General features: G+C 46.9%; 4 protein-coding genes across 4 annotated transcripts; 3 read left to right on the top strand and 1 right to left on the bottom strand.

The window, feature by feature from the left end:
• Nucleotides 1-292: 292 nt before the first annotated feature.
• MYCTH_2094324 (glycoside hydrolase family 2 protein) lies at nt 293-3,062 on the top strand (the record flags this gene model as incomplete). The annotated part of the gene is made up of 1 exon (XM_003664384.1): nt 293-3,062. Exon 1 carries the CDS (start codon nt 369-371, stop codon nt 3,060-3,062), a length of 2,694 nt encoding a protein of 897 aa, XP_003664432.1. The 5' UTR covers nt 293-368.
• A 249-nt stretch (nt 3,063-3,311) lies between these two features.
• On the bottom strand, nt 3,312-4,780 carry MYCTH_116237 (Aldo/keto reductase-like protein; the record flags this gene model as incomplete). The annotated part of the gene is made up of 2 exons (XM_003664383.1): nt 3,651-4,780; nt 3,312-3,488 (listed from the first exon to the last, which is right to left on the bottom strand). The coding sequence occupies exons 1-2, from the start codon at nt 4,554-4,556 to the stop codon at nt 3,312-3,314; spliced, it is 1,083 nt and encodes a 360-aa protein (XP_003664431.1). The 5' UTR covers nt 4,557-4,780.
• Nucleotides 4,781-5,214: 434 nt separating this feature from the next.
• On the top strand, nt 5,215-6,056 carry MYCTH_94772 (uncharacterized protein; the record flags this gene model as incomplete). The annotated part of the gene is made up of 3 exons (XM_003664382.1): nt 5,215-5,513; nt 5,597-5,794; nt 5,873-6,056. 3 exons carry the CDS (start codon nt 5,215-5,217, stop codon nt 6,054-6,056), a joined length of 681 nt encoding a protein of 226 aa, XP_003664430.1.
• A 104-nt stretch (nt 6,057-6,160) lies between these two features.
• Nucleotides 6,161-6,510, top strand: MYCTH_2128242 (uncharacterized protein; the record flags this gene model as incomplete). The annotated part of the gene is made up of 2 exons (XM_003664381.1): nt 6,161-6,337; nt 6,382-6,510. 2 exons carry the CDS (start codon nt 6,161-6,163, stop codon nt 6,508-6,510), a joined length of 306 nt encoding a protein of 101 aa, XP_003664429.1.
• Nucleotides 6,511-14,852: the final 8,342 nt, after the last annotated feature.

Raw genomic sequence — 14,852 nt, 5'->3', positions numbered from 1 at the left:
CGACAGCGGTGATGGCGCGTCTCCCCGCATGCATGATGAAAGGCACAGCAGCTACGAAATTACGTGCCTATTCTCATGCTGACATCAAAGAAGTGCGTTCTTTGTATTAAAATCCCCCAAGCGAAGCTCAGGAGTGGAGTATGGGGATCACCAATGGGCATGTAGTACTTGATTGGTGATTCGGACAATGTTGCCCCGAGGGTCGGGATACGGGCCTTGGACGGCCGTATGAACGAGGAGTTGCTCCAAACACACTCGATTTTCACTCTCTGAGCGTCAACGCTACCCCTCCACTAATCTTCGTTCACTCCTCATCATCAACTTTGCCTTTGTCTCAGAGACACGACAAGGAAGTGGAGTCTCCCAGCATGACACAACACACTGCCCGTGTCCTCTCGTCCGGCTGGGAGTTTAAGTCGGACGCGGATGAGAAATGGCTCCCGGTCTCGGGGTCCCCCAGCAACGTCCATACCGATCTGATGCGGCATGGTCTGATACCCGACCCGTTCCAAGACACTAACGAACTGGAAGTCCGCTGGGTTGCCGAGCGGACGTGGCGGTATCGAACCTCGTTTGCGACGCCGAGTTGTTATGGGCGGGCCCGGGGAGTCAGGGTCGATCTCGTGTTCGAGGGGCTCGACACCTTCGCGACGGTGACGCTCAATGGCCAGGTCATTCTGCGGTCGGACAATATGTTCCTCGAGCACCGAGTCGACGTCGGCGACGTTCTGGTGGACGGCGCCGAAGAGGAGAGCATCAACACCTTGGAGATCGCGTTCGAGCCTGCGGGCCGGCGGGGCCTGGAACTCGTCCGGGCCCATCCCGAGCACGAGTTCATTGTTCACCAGACGGAGGTCAGCAGGGGGCCGGTCCGGAAGGCCCAATATCATTGGGGCTGGGATTGGGGCCCCATCCTCTTGACGTGTGGCCCGTGGAAACCGGTAAGGCTGGAGACATATGTCGGCAGGATCGAAGACGTCAGGGTAGACTACGAGATTTGCAGCACGGGCCGGGCGGAGGGAGATGGGCGCCCGATCGTCGAGGCGACCGTGCACGCTCACGTCTTGGGCCCGGCGGCGGAGCTCGAGGCCGAGCTGCTCCTATCCGGTGAACGAGTGGCCAGTTGGAGGGACCGCATGGGCGACGATGCCGCCGCTGGTGGTCCGCCGCCGTCGTCGTCGTCGTCGTCGCGGCGATACTCGTCCCCCCGGCTCCGGATCGAGCGGGCGGAGCTGTGGTGGCCGCGAGGATACGGTCCGCAGTCCCTATACGAGTTGAAGCTGCGGATCCTGGCCGCGGACGGGTTGACGGTCTTGGCGGAGGAGCACCGGAGGATCGGGTTTCGCAAGGTCGAGCTGATCCGAGAAGAGGATCGGTTCGGGCAATCCTTCTACTTCCGCGTCAACGGCGTGGACGTGTTCTCGGGCGGCTCTTGCTGGGTCCCCGCGGACAGCTTCCTGCCCGAGATCTCTCCGGAGCGCTACCGGGACTGGATCCGGCTGGTCGCCGAGGGCAACCAGAACATGGTCCGCGTCTGGGGCGGGGGCGTCTACGAGCCGGACGTCTTCTACGCGGCATGCGACGAGCTCGGCATCATGGTCTGGCAGGACTTCATGTTCGCCTGCGCGTCGTACCCGACCTACCCGGCCTTCCTCGACTCGGTCGCCCGGGAGGCGCGCCAGGCGGTCCGGCGCCTCCGGCACCACCCGTGCGTCGTGCTCTGGTGCGGCAACAACGAGGACTACCAGCTGGTCGAGCGGTACGGGCTCGAGTACCGCTTCGAGGAGGACAGGGACCCGGCGTCCTGGCTCCGGTCGACCTTCCCGGCGCGGTACATCTACGAGCACCTGCTCCCGGGCGTGGTGCGAGACGAGAACCCCGCGGGGGCAGGGGCGACCCCTTACCACCCGGGCAGCCCCTGGGGCGACGGCAGGAGTACGACGCTCCGGGTCGACCCGACGGTCGGCGACGTGCACCAGTGGGAGCTCTGGAACGGCGAGGCGCGGCCGTGGCAGTTGCTTCCGCGGATGGGCGGGCGGTTTGTGAGCGAGTTCGGCATGTTGAGCCACCCGCACGCCGACACGGTCGCGCGCTTCGTCTCGGACCCGGCGGAGCGGCGCGCGGGGAGCCGGACGATGGACTTCCACACCAAGGCGGTCGCGCACGAGCGCAGGCTGCTCGCGTACGTGGGCGAGAACTTCGGGGTCGCCCGGGCCGCCGGGGGCGGGGGCGCGGGAGCGTTCGCGCACCTGACGCAGGTGGTGCAGGCGGACGCGGTCGCGGCCGCGTACCGGTCCTGGCGGAGGCACTGGGGCCGGCCGGGGGAGCGGCGGTGCGGAGGCGTGCTGGTCTGGCAGCTCAACGACTGCTGGCCCGCCGTCTCGTGGGCCGTGGTGGACTACTACCTGGTCAGGAAGCCGGCCTTCTACGCGATCCGGCGGGCCCTGGCGCCGCTCGCCGTGGGCGTGGCGCGCAAGTTCCACGACTGGACGACCCGGCCGGCCGACGCGCTCTGGCGGCGGAACACGGGCCACGTCGACCCGCGCGGGATGCTGACCGACGTCGAGTTCGACGTCTGGGTCTCCAGCTCGAGGTCGGACGCCGTGCGGGCGAGGGCGGTCGTGCGCTTCGTCTCGGTCCGGTCGGGCCGCGAGGTGGGGGACCGGATCGAGCGCGAGGTGCAAGTAGGGCCGAACGGCTGCACCGAGCTGCTGGTGGGTTACAAGTTCGACTGGCGCACGGCGGCGGTGGCCGAACCGGAGCACTTTGTCATCCACGTGGCGCTGTGGGTGGGTGGCGTCCAGGTCAGCAGCGATACCTCGTGGCCCGATCCGATCAAGTACCTCGACTTCCCGGACAGGGGCGTCTCGGTGAGGCACCTCGGCCCCGGCCTCGTCGAGGTCTCGGCCCAGCGGCCGGTAAAGGGGTTTGTCTTCTCCGAGAAGCGCGGCGTCAAGCTTAGCGACAACGGCTTCGATCTGGTGCCCGGAGACGAACCCAAGAGGGTAGAGGTCCAAGGCTGTGAGGTCGATGAACTCTCATGGACTTTCGTCGGTCAATGAACGGGGGTTGCGGGGGGGCGTTTTGGGTGATTAATTACCTATTAAGGTAAACAGGTATTGATCTCACGGCATCTCATGCTATGTATTGATTGATATCTAACCTGACTTGCTTCATGATTTCATCCCCCATCTTTACTTTGAAGTGCCCGTGTATAATTATCTCCCTTTCTCTCTCTCTAACGCCTTCCCGAGAAGTTCTCGAAGGAGGGAGAAGATTCAAAGCCACCGATTCCCCGCGTGGAATGAAAGTTACGAATGGCCGTTGATCGGCTTGGGCTGATAGAGCTCCTCGAGGTACTTCTCCTCTTCCTCCGTCAGTACCTTCCCTCTCGCCGCGATGGCCTCCTCTAGCCTCTCGAGCTTGCTGAAGCCGATGATGGGGCTGGTGACGCGCTTGTTTATCCAAGCCAGAGCAACATGGGACATCTGGACTCAGGGTTAATTATTAGTCACTAATCTGTGGTTTTCTCTCTTTGTTTCGTTTTTATATTATTTTATATTTTTTTTTGGAGAGGATAGGGAGGGGAAGGGGGAGGGGGAGGAAGGGCGAAAAGGCGGGAAGAAATGAGTAAAGATAATAATACTTACCGGCCACCCGTGCTTATCCGCAACCTCGATGACGCGCTTGATGATGGTCAAGTCGGGCTCGACGGTGCCGTGGGCGCCCGGGACGTTCTCCTTCTCGCCCTTGCTCCGGGGGGTGGTGCCGTACTGCTCCGGGCGGCGGGCCAGGTGCCCCCTGCAGAGGGGAGCCCAGGGGATCAGGCCGACGCCCGTGTCGTTGCAGAAGCGGTTCATCTCGCGCTCCTCCTCGCGGTAGAGCAGGTTGTATTGGTTCTGCATGCTGATGAACTTGGTCCAGCCGTTGCGCTCGGCGCAGAACTGCATGCGGGCGAACTGGGTGGCCCACATGCTGCTGGCGCCAATGTAGCGGACCTTGCCCGACTGGACGAGGTCGTGCAGGGCCTTCATGGTCTCCTCGATGGGCGTGTTGGGGTCGAAGCGGTGGATCTGGAGCAGGTCGATGTAGGGCGTGTCGAGCCGCTTGAGCGAAGCCTCGACCTGGTTGAAGATGGCGGCGCGGGACAGGCCAAATTGGTTGACGTAGTCCTTGGACTCGGCGAGTTCCTTTTGGACGAAGAAGGCCCGCAGCTCGGGCTCCTCGCCGACGGCGAAGCAGCACTTGGTCATGATGACGACCTTCTCGCGGGGGATGTTGTAGCGCTTGAGCGCCTTGCCGACGATGATCTCGGACGCGCCGTTGGAGTACACGTTGGCCGTGTCCCAGGTGTTAAGGCCGCGGTCGTAGGCGGCCTTGAGCAGCGGGAGCGCCTCCTCCTCGCCGATGGCCCAGTCCAGAGTCCTGGGGTCGCCGAAGCTCATGCAGCCAAAGATGGGCACCGAGACGCGGAGGCCGCTGTTGCCCAGCCGCCGATACTCGACCTTGGAGTTCTCGAGGGACTCCTTGAGTTTGGGATAGATTCTTCCCGCCATTTGTGTGTGTGTTTATTATATAATTATATATGGAGCAATCGAGTATATATAGACTGTAGTGACCCGGTGGTGCTCAAGCTGGGGGTCCCTGCCCGACGTTGTCCCGCTGCAGAGAATGGTCTTCAACAGAAGAAAACCAAAAAAAAGTCGTATTGTGTGATAACGACTATGTCTCTGTCAAGGCCCGAGAAGTGGTTTGTACGGCCATTATATACTCGAAGTTATTCAGGGGTGACGGAAGACGTGCATGAGAGCGTCCCAGCTGCGTTAACTACCCCACAGCGGGGATAAGAAAGTCGGGCACGGGGTTAAGAACTCAGCTCCGGGAGGCTAACATGTTCGTCTCTTGAGTATTGGGGGTTTGGATGCACTGATTGTGGAGCTCCCCTCATCGTCGATAGCAACCGGGAGGCGTGCTTCCGTTAGCTCGTTATGCAGGATTAGTGCGTGATGGATGCCGGTGGAACCTAACGTGAACACCACGGTGCATATTATAAATATATACGGACGTACACCCTTCTTGGCTTGTCCGTATATATATATAGATTTGTAATGTTACACATGGTCGAGATCGAGGTGTGAGCCATACACAGAAATAAGAGACCTCACTTCATGCAACAGATCGACACTGTAAAAGAAGGGGAAAAGGACCCAGGCCATGTACGACTGCCTCGCCGAGCTGGGTGTGGTATATTACGGACCTCTGTTCCAAGGGATGAGCAGCTGTTACGCATCTAACACCTGCGCGGTGGGGAACGTTGTGGTACCGGCTGTGGTACTGGATGTTGCAAAGGAGATGCTGAACGGTCATCTGACTGATGCGGTAATCCAGCCTGCTCTCCTGGAATCCATCATTGAGATGTATTGTCTGCTTGTGGGAGCCCGTCGGCACGCCATCAACACCATCTACCTGCCCTCCTCAGTGGACCGGGCCACAGTCTCCCCCGCTGCCGAACGGTAATAACTACGCCCGAGGACCTGGCCGCGCTCTGAGAGAGCTCTGTTACAAACTGGATTGGGATCCAATCCTTCAAGCCCAGGCCGAATCCGGGCATCATCACTACCCTGAAGGCATGGAGGTTGTCATCATCCACGAAGACACCAGTTTCCAGAGTTTGGTGGCGATGTGCCTCGTGTATGCATCTTCTTGAACGAGCTGTACCAACCATTACTCTCCACACTTTCACCTGGCCAATTTGCGACCCTGCAAAGGCTCCTGACATGGCCGATGGCGTCTTGTAGGTTGTGCGTGGAGCTTACGAGAAGTCGACAAACCCGGATGCCAATATAATTAATAATAATACCGGCTTAAGCAGGACCATCCGATCAGAAACGGCCATGAGATTTGCAACCCTCGACCCGGATGCCAAGTCCCAGCTCCCGGAACTCGAGACGGCCGACGCCATTGTGAAGGTGTTCAACTTTGTCTTTGGCTCCGATTCATCGGCGACCGGAGAGCTGGAGTTCATGAAGCGAGCAGGCGCATTCTTCACCCCGTAGATCGTTCACGACCCCGAGATGAATGACTACGTGCACAAGCAAACAACCCATTTGCTCTCGAACCGCCACAGTTTGGTTCCGAGAACCGGGCTCTAAGAATGGAGATGTCAACCGCAGGGGCCTTGGACACCCTCCACTTCGTGGACGATTCGGCTGTTGAGCAACTCTTGGATACTGGCGAGATTGAAATTGAGATCAAGGCTATTGGGTTGAATTTCAGGGACGGGATGGCCGCTAAGAGCTCAGTTCCTCTCAGCAGCGGCAGCATCGAGGCAAGTGAAGTAATTAGTCACGGCGATTGGTGGCTGAGGTGACGGGTTTGCAGTCCGGCGACCGGGTTGCGGTGTTTACGAAAGGGGCTTTTGCCACCAAGGCGAGGACAAGGGAATGTCTCGCCTTCAAAATACCCAAAGAAATTTCCTTCGAAGCCGCGGCCAGCCTGCCTCTCGCATAATACGCTACGGCATACTACGGCTCGGTCGAGAAGATGACGTGGGAAGACTTTACCCAGGTCATCAAGGGAAAGTGATGCAGTACGTTATCTACGGACGCGTCCATCATATAAGGCTGGATAAGATAAGACCTGTGGATCTGGCAAACGGGCTGGCAAACAGAGGGTTCTTTATTCCTATCCTCTACTTATATAGAGCCACAGGGCTAGCAATCGTAAGAAGGAGATATCACTCTTTTAAACTATTTACAATACTACTATAATATACTAGCCTTATAGCATCTACAGATAAGCATATAATATTTTATTTAACTACCTTAGGGAGGAAAAAGAGGAAAAATACAAGAGTTATACAGAGGAGAACCTTTTAACCAATATATACATATATAACCTAGGTAGGGCCTAGTTAGGCTCTAGGTCAGGCCCTAACCGGGCCTTGGCTACGTGTCTACCGGACGAGTTACGAACGAGTAACGAACGCTCTACAGACCTATAGGGCGTATGTAAATAGGGCAGGGTAGGTCTGCTCCGATGCCTAGGTAAAGCCCGGGCATTGTCTAGCCTAGGTGTAGCCCGGGCCTATAATATACCCCCCCCCTTCTCTTTTCGCGGTTACTAGGCCGACCTGCCCTATATCCTGCCCTTATATTAGTCCTGTAAGCGGGTCCTATACCTTCCTTCCTTTGTCGTTATAATAATGTGACCTATACGTATAATGGCATATCGAGCGTGAATAGGTAGCTATTCGAGTTCGGATGAAAGCTAAGCTCCTTCTCTTTATCATTAGAATAATATAACCTATATATATAGTAGTAAGTTATATATATAATAAGTAATTTGCCTAGGTCCTATATACTCCTTTACTGCCTTCTTCCTAATGCCTATAAATACCCCTTCCTTTTCCCTCCTCCTCTTGATTCTCTTTCCTATAATTAACTCTCCTCTTCCTCTATACCTTTTAACTACCTCTACCTTTTATAACTATACTTGCTACCTATATCCCTATTATACCTTTAAAGTTTTTTTTTCCTTAATTAATATCTATCTAATATATTAATAGTTATTAGTTTACTTAGTAGTAATAGTAGTAGTTATTACCTTAGTAATAATAAAAATAAAGAGTATTATATAAGTTTTTCTTTATTTATATTAATTTTTAGCTATTATATATATATATAAGATATAAATTAACTTTTTATTTTATAATATAAGAATATTAACCTTTCCTTTAGTAAATATACTATTAAGGGTAATTCTTTTAATAAGGAGTTTAAACTATAGCTTAAGAAGTAATAGTACTACCTATTATATATTAATTAACTTTTTAGAGGTAATAATATTAAGTATATCTAAGGTTAAGGCACTTCCTATATAATATACTATAAGAGCTATAGAAGCTATATTTAAGATCTATAACTCTAGGCTAATAACCCCTACCTATATATAGGTATTAAGAAAATCATAGGTTATTATAATACTAGTACTACCTTTACCTCCCCTACCTATTATAAGACTACTAACTAAGGTATCTATTATACTATTCTAATACCTAAGTTCTCTATATTAATATATTTATTCTTTATACTCTTTAAAGCTGCCTAGTTTAACTACTATGACGAACCTAGCTCAGACTTCTTCTAAAAGGGTTCAGACAAAGGTAGATTAAGCGGGACAGGCAGGCAGCTCGTCTAAGGGATTCGGTAAAGCCAAAAGGTTCATAACAATACTTAGAGTTGTCTCTTATAGTAATTAGCAATGCTTGGTATAAGTACTGTAATTGTAATTGTTACCACTGGTGAACTCCCAGAGTCTACTATAACGAGTAACTATTTACATGTATATATACTTCTGCCGATCGCTTATAGTCCCTTTCTATCCTGCCCTTAGATCGCCTTTGGTAGCTAGCTATCCTCTGCTATCTTTCCCTTTTTAGTAATCGTTTGCCTACGGTAGCCCGCGCTCCCTAGCAATCCTATGTCAGCCTCGCTTCGTGCCCTTCTTGATTGGTGGCTTATTTAGCCTTCTATGCCCTACCGGGTCGCGGTATATAGTTAGCTCGTGTCACGATGCCCCCTCTTCAGGGCTTTCGACCTAAAAGCTTCTTATGACTTGTTTTAAATACTACTAATACCCCCTTTTTCTAGTAGGTAATATCTTTCTTCTACTAACTTCCTTTTGTTATAGCTAATCGTGTTCCTAGGAATTATTATAATCTTAAACGTAAACGACATACTATTATAATTAAGATTAAGCAAGAGGGTTATAAGGTCGCTATACTATACGAGTATTATTAGAATACAAAGCCGTGAAAGCGTTATATAATAATAGAGGGTTTAAATAAGTATTAAAACTATGTTTATATAGGTAAGAAGTATAATAGTCTGAACGTTATAGATACCTATAGGTTCCTTGTTTTTTTTTTTTATAATCTCGGGTAGCTAACTATCTTAGTCCTTTCGAATTTATCAGAGCAAGAGAAGGTTTCGAGAGAGATTGCTAAGACCGAGGCGCTACTTGCTTAGACGCTAAGCCGTTTAAGTTAATTACGTCGTTTGTAGTAATCCCTGCGCGATCGTGGTACCGAAGTTTTTCGTCGTGGCGTAGCTCGTCTAGAGGAGGAGGAAGAACCAGATACTCCTCTGCCGATATCGGAGACGTAGACCCTTGCGGGTTAAGCTTAGGTGTTAGGTGCTTTTGATGTGTTCGATTAGGAGTTGATCGGGTTAGATCCTAGTCCTAATTCTAGTAGGTTCCCCTCTTTTTCTATCGGGGAATAGGCTTTAGAGCCGGTTCCTATAGCCGGTCAGGATTCCGTCGGTAGAACTACTCTAGTTTCTTAGGGCAATTTAGGTTCTTGACAGGTTCCTATAAGTTGTCTTCTAGTCTGAAATCAAGCTATTTAACTAGATACTACAGTTTTCCATTGATAATACGTAAATCTAGAATTTCTTTGACGTCCTATTCTTCCTCTTTATCCTTTACTTTAATATATGTAGTAACCTTAGTGCTCTTTAGTACTAGTTCGAGAAGTGAAATATAAAAAATATCTATCTATAGTCATATAGATAATAGTAACGATAGTCGGTAGTTAGATGTTAAAATTCATTCTTTGATAACGAAGGGTCTGACCTTCTTAAAGTCTAGCTTTATACTTAGTCGTTTAGTTCGTAAGTTTCGTATAACTAGATAGACTTTGTTTCCCCTCTCTAGGTAAGGTCCCTTGAGCCTATGTTTATCGTAGTAGTTCTTTATTCTGGTTTTGACAAACTTAAGTTCGTTTTTGAGCTTCTTATATAGTATGTACATTTGTTCCGCTTTGACTACTGCTCTCGGCACTATAACCTCTAGTCCTTGCCTAAGGTCTGCTTTATATCCGTAGTTTGCGAAGAACGGTGTGACTTTGGTTGTTTCCGTTGGTGTTATATTATAAGCGAGTTATACTATTGGCAATAGTATGACCTAGTCGTCTTGCTAGTAGTTGACGTAAGAATGAAGGTACTACTTAATAACTTGGTTTAGTTGCTCTATTTGTCTGTTAGTCTATAGGTGATATGCTGTTAATAGCTTGCTATTAACGCCTAATTATTATATTAATGCTTGCTAGAACTTCGATATGAACTTAGTATCTCTATTGGTAATCTATTCTTGTGGCTAAGTGTATACTAATACGACTTGCCGATAGATTACATCTACTAGCTGTTTAGCTATCTAGGACTCCTTATAGGGAAAGAAGTATGCCTATTTAGTTAGGCGATTTACTATAGTGAGAATACTATTATAGATTACCCCTATAGCTGTATCCTTGGATTCTGGCAGCTTTATAATAAAGTCTATTGTAATTAAACTCTATGGTTTGTCGGCTATTAGTAGTGGCTAAAGTAGCCTATATAGCTTGTATTGTGCTGTTTTGCTTCGATTATAGATATTATAACTCTATATAACTTCCTTAACTTGTATCGTTAACTATAGAAAGTCATAGTGTTTCTTAACTTGTATAACAGTCTTTATAACTCCTTTGTATCCTCCGAGTTTCGATTCGTAGAGTTCTCGAATCATTTATAGCTATTGATCTTTGTCGTAGATATACGTTTTACCTTAGTACTAGAGTTTCCTATCTTTTTCTTCCACTTTGTTAGGTACTACTAGTCCGGGTGTTGCTTAATACTATGCCTTGTTGATCCTTTCTTCTCGAAAGATTGTATAACATTCTAGGAACGAGTTAAGTAGATTGTCTTCTATAGGTATCTACGTTTTATGATATAGCGTTCTGTCTATTTGTTCCTTGAATAATGGTAGCGTTATTTCTATTCGTCCTTCCATATAATCCGTTCGTCGGCTTAAGGCATCTGCTTATACGTTCTCTTTGCCCTTCTTGTAGCAGATCTCAAAATTGAATTCCGCAAGGAATTCTACCTATTGTATTTGTCGTCTGTTAAGCTCCTTTATTATCGTAAAGTATCGTAAATTCTTGTGATCTATATATACTTATATTAATTTAATTGTACTACTGAGGTATAGTTGCCATTCCTTGAAAGCTTTAATAATCGTAAGTAGTTCCTTATCGTAGATTAGATAATTAAGACGTAGTCTATTAAGCTTTTTTTGAAAAGAAGGCTATAGGATGTAGCTTCCCTTATTTGTCTCGTTATCCTAATTGTCCTCTGATAGTATAGTCTAAAGCGTCTATTTCTACCTTAAATGGCTTCTTAGGATCTGGTAGCACTAGTACTAGATCTTTAGTAATAGCGTTACGGATCTGTGTAAATGCTTACTTATGTTGCTCTTCCCATTAGAATTTAGCGTTCTTCTTGGTAAGTTCGTATAAAGGTCGTATAATTACTCTAAAGTTCTTGATAAACATCTGGTAGAAGTTTGTAAATCCGATGAAGCTTTGTACTTTAGTAACTGACGTTAGTTATGGCTAATTCTTGATAGCTTTAATCTTTAAAGGTTCTATCTAGATTTGTCCTAGGGATATTTTGTATCCTAAAAACACCGTCTTCCTAACGTGGAATTCGCTTTTTTCCTTATTAACTGATAGCTTGTATATATATAACGTATCTAGTATTACTCTTATATACTTCTGGTATTCGTCTATCGTTTTAGAGAAGATAAGTATATTGTTAAGATAATATACTATAAATTTGTCGAGAAAGGATTAGATAGCTTGATTAATTAGGGCTTAGAACGTTACTAGCGCGTTTGTAAGTCTAAATGGCATAACGAGGTACTTATAATGGCTATAGGGTGTCCTAAAGGCCATTTTCTACTTGTCGCCTTCTTTGATCTATATATAGTTATAGGCCAATAGTAAGTCAAGACGCGTAAAATATTAGGCTCCTGCTAACTAATCTCAGAGCTATAAGATTAGCGGTAACGGGTATCGGTTTTTCACGGTCTATTTGTTAAGTTGCCGATAATCGACATATAACTATAGCTTTCTATCTTTCTTAGGTATAAATAGGATTAGGTAGCCTGTTAGCGATGTTAATAGGCAGATATATCCTCTTTAAAGGTTCTCCTCTAAATATCGCTTAAGTTCTTTATTCTATATCTAGCTTGTATAGTAAATCTTAAAGAACTTTAGTCATACTCCTTCCTTAAGCTTAATCTCGTAATCCTATAGGCCGTGTTCTAGTAATCCTTCTAAATACTTCGGTTCGAATGTTAAGTATCCTTTATATTCCTTTGGTACTTTCCTAGTCTCGTCTCGTTTTTCGATTTTCTAATAGTATATAAACTTGGTTCTATCTATAGCGATACTAGCGATTTCTCCTATCTTAACCTACTACTCTAGTTATAGTGCTCCGCATTCGTCAACAGAGAGAACAGCTATCGGCGGTTTAGCTTGTTCCTCCTATTATAACGTCGGTATCATTATGCCGCTTTTTCTAGAGTCTATAGTAGTCTACCTGCCACTATCTATCTCTTGTGGTAGATCCGTGGGACATGCCTTCCCCTGAGCATCGTCCGCTTGCGATCCTTGTATACTCCCTATCTTGCTGGTCGAATACGACTCCATTCGGGGTCGTAGGTAGCTACTATTCTTCTAGCTGATGTCTAGGTTGTAATCTTTATACTATGGTAATCCTAATATTATGTCTTTATCGTCGCCTATGTCTATAATGCTAAATATAACTGCTATAGTTTTCCTTGCCATAGTAATGTCGATCGGTTCGGTCTCCTTATATACCTATTGTGTCGGAAATGGCCTTTTGACTATGCTATGCTTCTACTTTACTCTCTAGGGTATTTATAGCTAATTTACAAGTGTCGGTGAAATTAGGTTTATCTCTACTCTACTATCTACTAGTACAAGCATTTCGTGCTATTTCTATTATACTATTATCTATAATCGCTTATCTTGCTATCGTCGTCTAAAGATTACGGCGATTTCCTATGTTTCTGCTAGGAGGTCTTAATATAGTGGTCTTTTACGCTAGTTCCTCCTATACTACACTACTACTTGTTGCTATACAGGCGTTAATAGTTTCCGGGCCCTTCGAAGAGCCCTAACCCGTTTCCTAGGTCAGTGTTGACCTCTTTAGTTATTTGGCTAATAGTGGCTTTATCGATTGTGCTTATTTCTGTAAGCTATTAAGTGCTTATATGTGACAAACCTAACTTAGACTTCTTCTAAAAGGGTCCAGACGGAGGTAGGTGAAGCGGGACAAGCAGGCAGGTCGTCTGAGGGATTCGGTAAAGCCAAAGGGTTTATAACAATACTTAGAGTTATCTCTTATAATAATTAGCAATGCTTGGTATAAGTACTGTGATTATGATTATTACTACTAGCAAACTCCTAGAGTCTACTATAACAAGTGACTATCTACATATATATATAATCCTAGTGATTATTCCTAATTACGGTGATCGTAAGTAATTGTATAGCGGTAATCACCCTAATCACTAGTAAGCATAGTAATTACTATGCTTCCTATGCTATAATTAGTCCTTTTGTTCCTTCGACTTAATTGGCCTATTTATACTAATAGCTTAGGCAGTATCTGTATACATATTTCTATAACACTATAACGAACCCAACTCAGATTTCTTCTAAAAGGGTCTAGACAGAGGTAGGTTAAGCGTGACGAGCAGGCAGGTCGTCTAAGGGATTCAGTGAAGCCAAAGGGTTCACAACAACACTAGAGTTGTCTCTCACAGTAATTAGCAATACTTGGTATAAGTACCGTAATTATGATTATTACCACTGGTGAACTCCTAGAGTCCACCATAACGAGTGACTATTTACATGTATATATACTCCTAGGATCACTAGCAGTCATGGTAATCATTTATACTAGCTTACCTGGCTTATATCGTGAGCTAGTGATCCTCTATTGGGATCATTTCTTGCTAAGCGTGATCCTGTCCTGATTGGTCTATCATTCTTTCGACTTGATTAGCCTGTTTGTACTAGTGGCTTAGGCGGCATCTGTATATATATTTCCATGACACAATGCCCTCCCTCTAAGGCTTTCGACCTAAAAGCCCTCTTTTAGGCTATTTCAAATAGCGTTAACATCCTCTCTATGTATACCTTGTAATTTTTCCCTTTTTCTATACTGCTAGTGACTAATAAGATGGTAGATTATGTTTCTAAGCGCCGATCCTCGAAATCCTAACAGCACGCCGCGCTTGCTTCTTTTATTGATTCTTCTGGCGTAGACGTCATACCGTGTTTGTGGTGTTTTAAGCGGAACTTGGCTTGTCGTATGGCGTTAGGCTCTTCCTGCTATAGCGAGTATATACGTTAGGGTCGTTCTTATAATAGTTCTAATGTAGCGTCTGCTTGTTTGTGACCTAGTTTATTACCTTAATGTTTATAGCTAATTCTTTATAGTAACGAAGATTATATCTAAATAAAAGCGTGTAGAGTAAGAAGAGGCTAATGCCGAAGAGGCCCTTTTTGTCCTTTAGACTTAACTTTAGACGGCTGTCAGTCGATTAGCTTGTCTTTATCACTAGAAACGTTTCTTAAAGGAGCAGGGTTCCGAGCTATTTCGTCGAGGTATACAGTCTTTAGAGGAAATAGAGGCAGAAGAACAGAGGGTACGGGAGTCCGAAGTACGTGTTATTAGTAATATACGGTCCTAGGGTGCTAACGTCCTATTTAACTAGTCTTCTTTAGGCCTAGATTTATCGGAGGCCGATTTGGCCGTTTTGTCCGAGCTAGTGCCTACGGTTAATCCGGGTTCTGCTGGTAGAACTATTCTAGTTTCTTAAGGCAATTTAAGTTCTTGACTAGTTCCTATAAGTTATCTTCTAATCTAAAATTAAGCTATTTAACTAGGTACTATAGTTCCCTATTAATAATATATAAATCTAGAATTTCTTTGACGTCC

The sequence above is a fragment of the Thermothelomyces thermophilus genome, chromosome 4 (assembly GCF_000226095.1).
Source record: "Thermothelomyces thermophilus ATCC 42464 chromosome 4, complete sequence".
NCBI lineage: Eukaryota > Fungi > Ascomycota > Sordariomycetes > Sordariales > Chaetomiaceae > Thermothelomyces > Thermothelomyces thermophilus.
The sequence above is the reverse complement of the archived record's forward strand: the minus strand, read 5'-3'. Positions and strand labels throughout refer to the sequence as shown.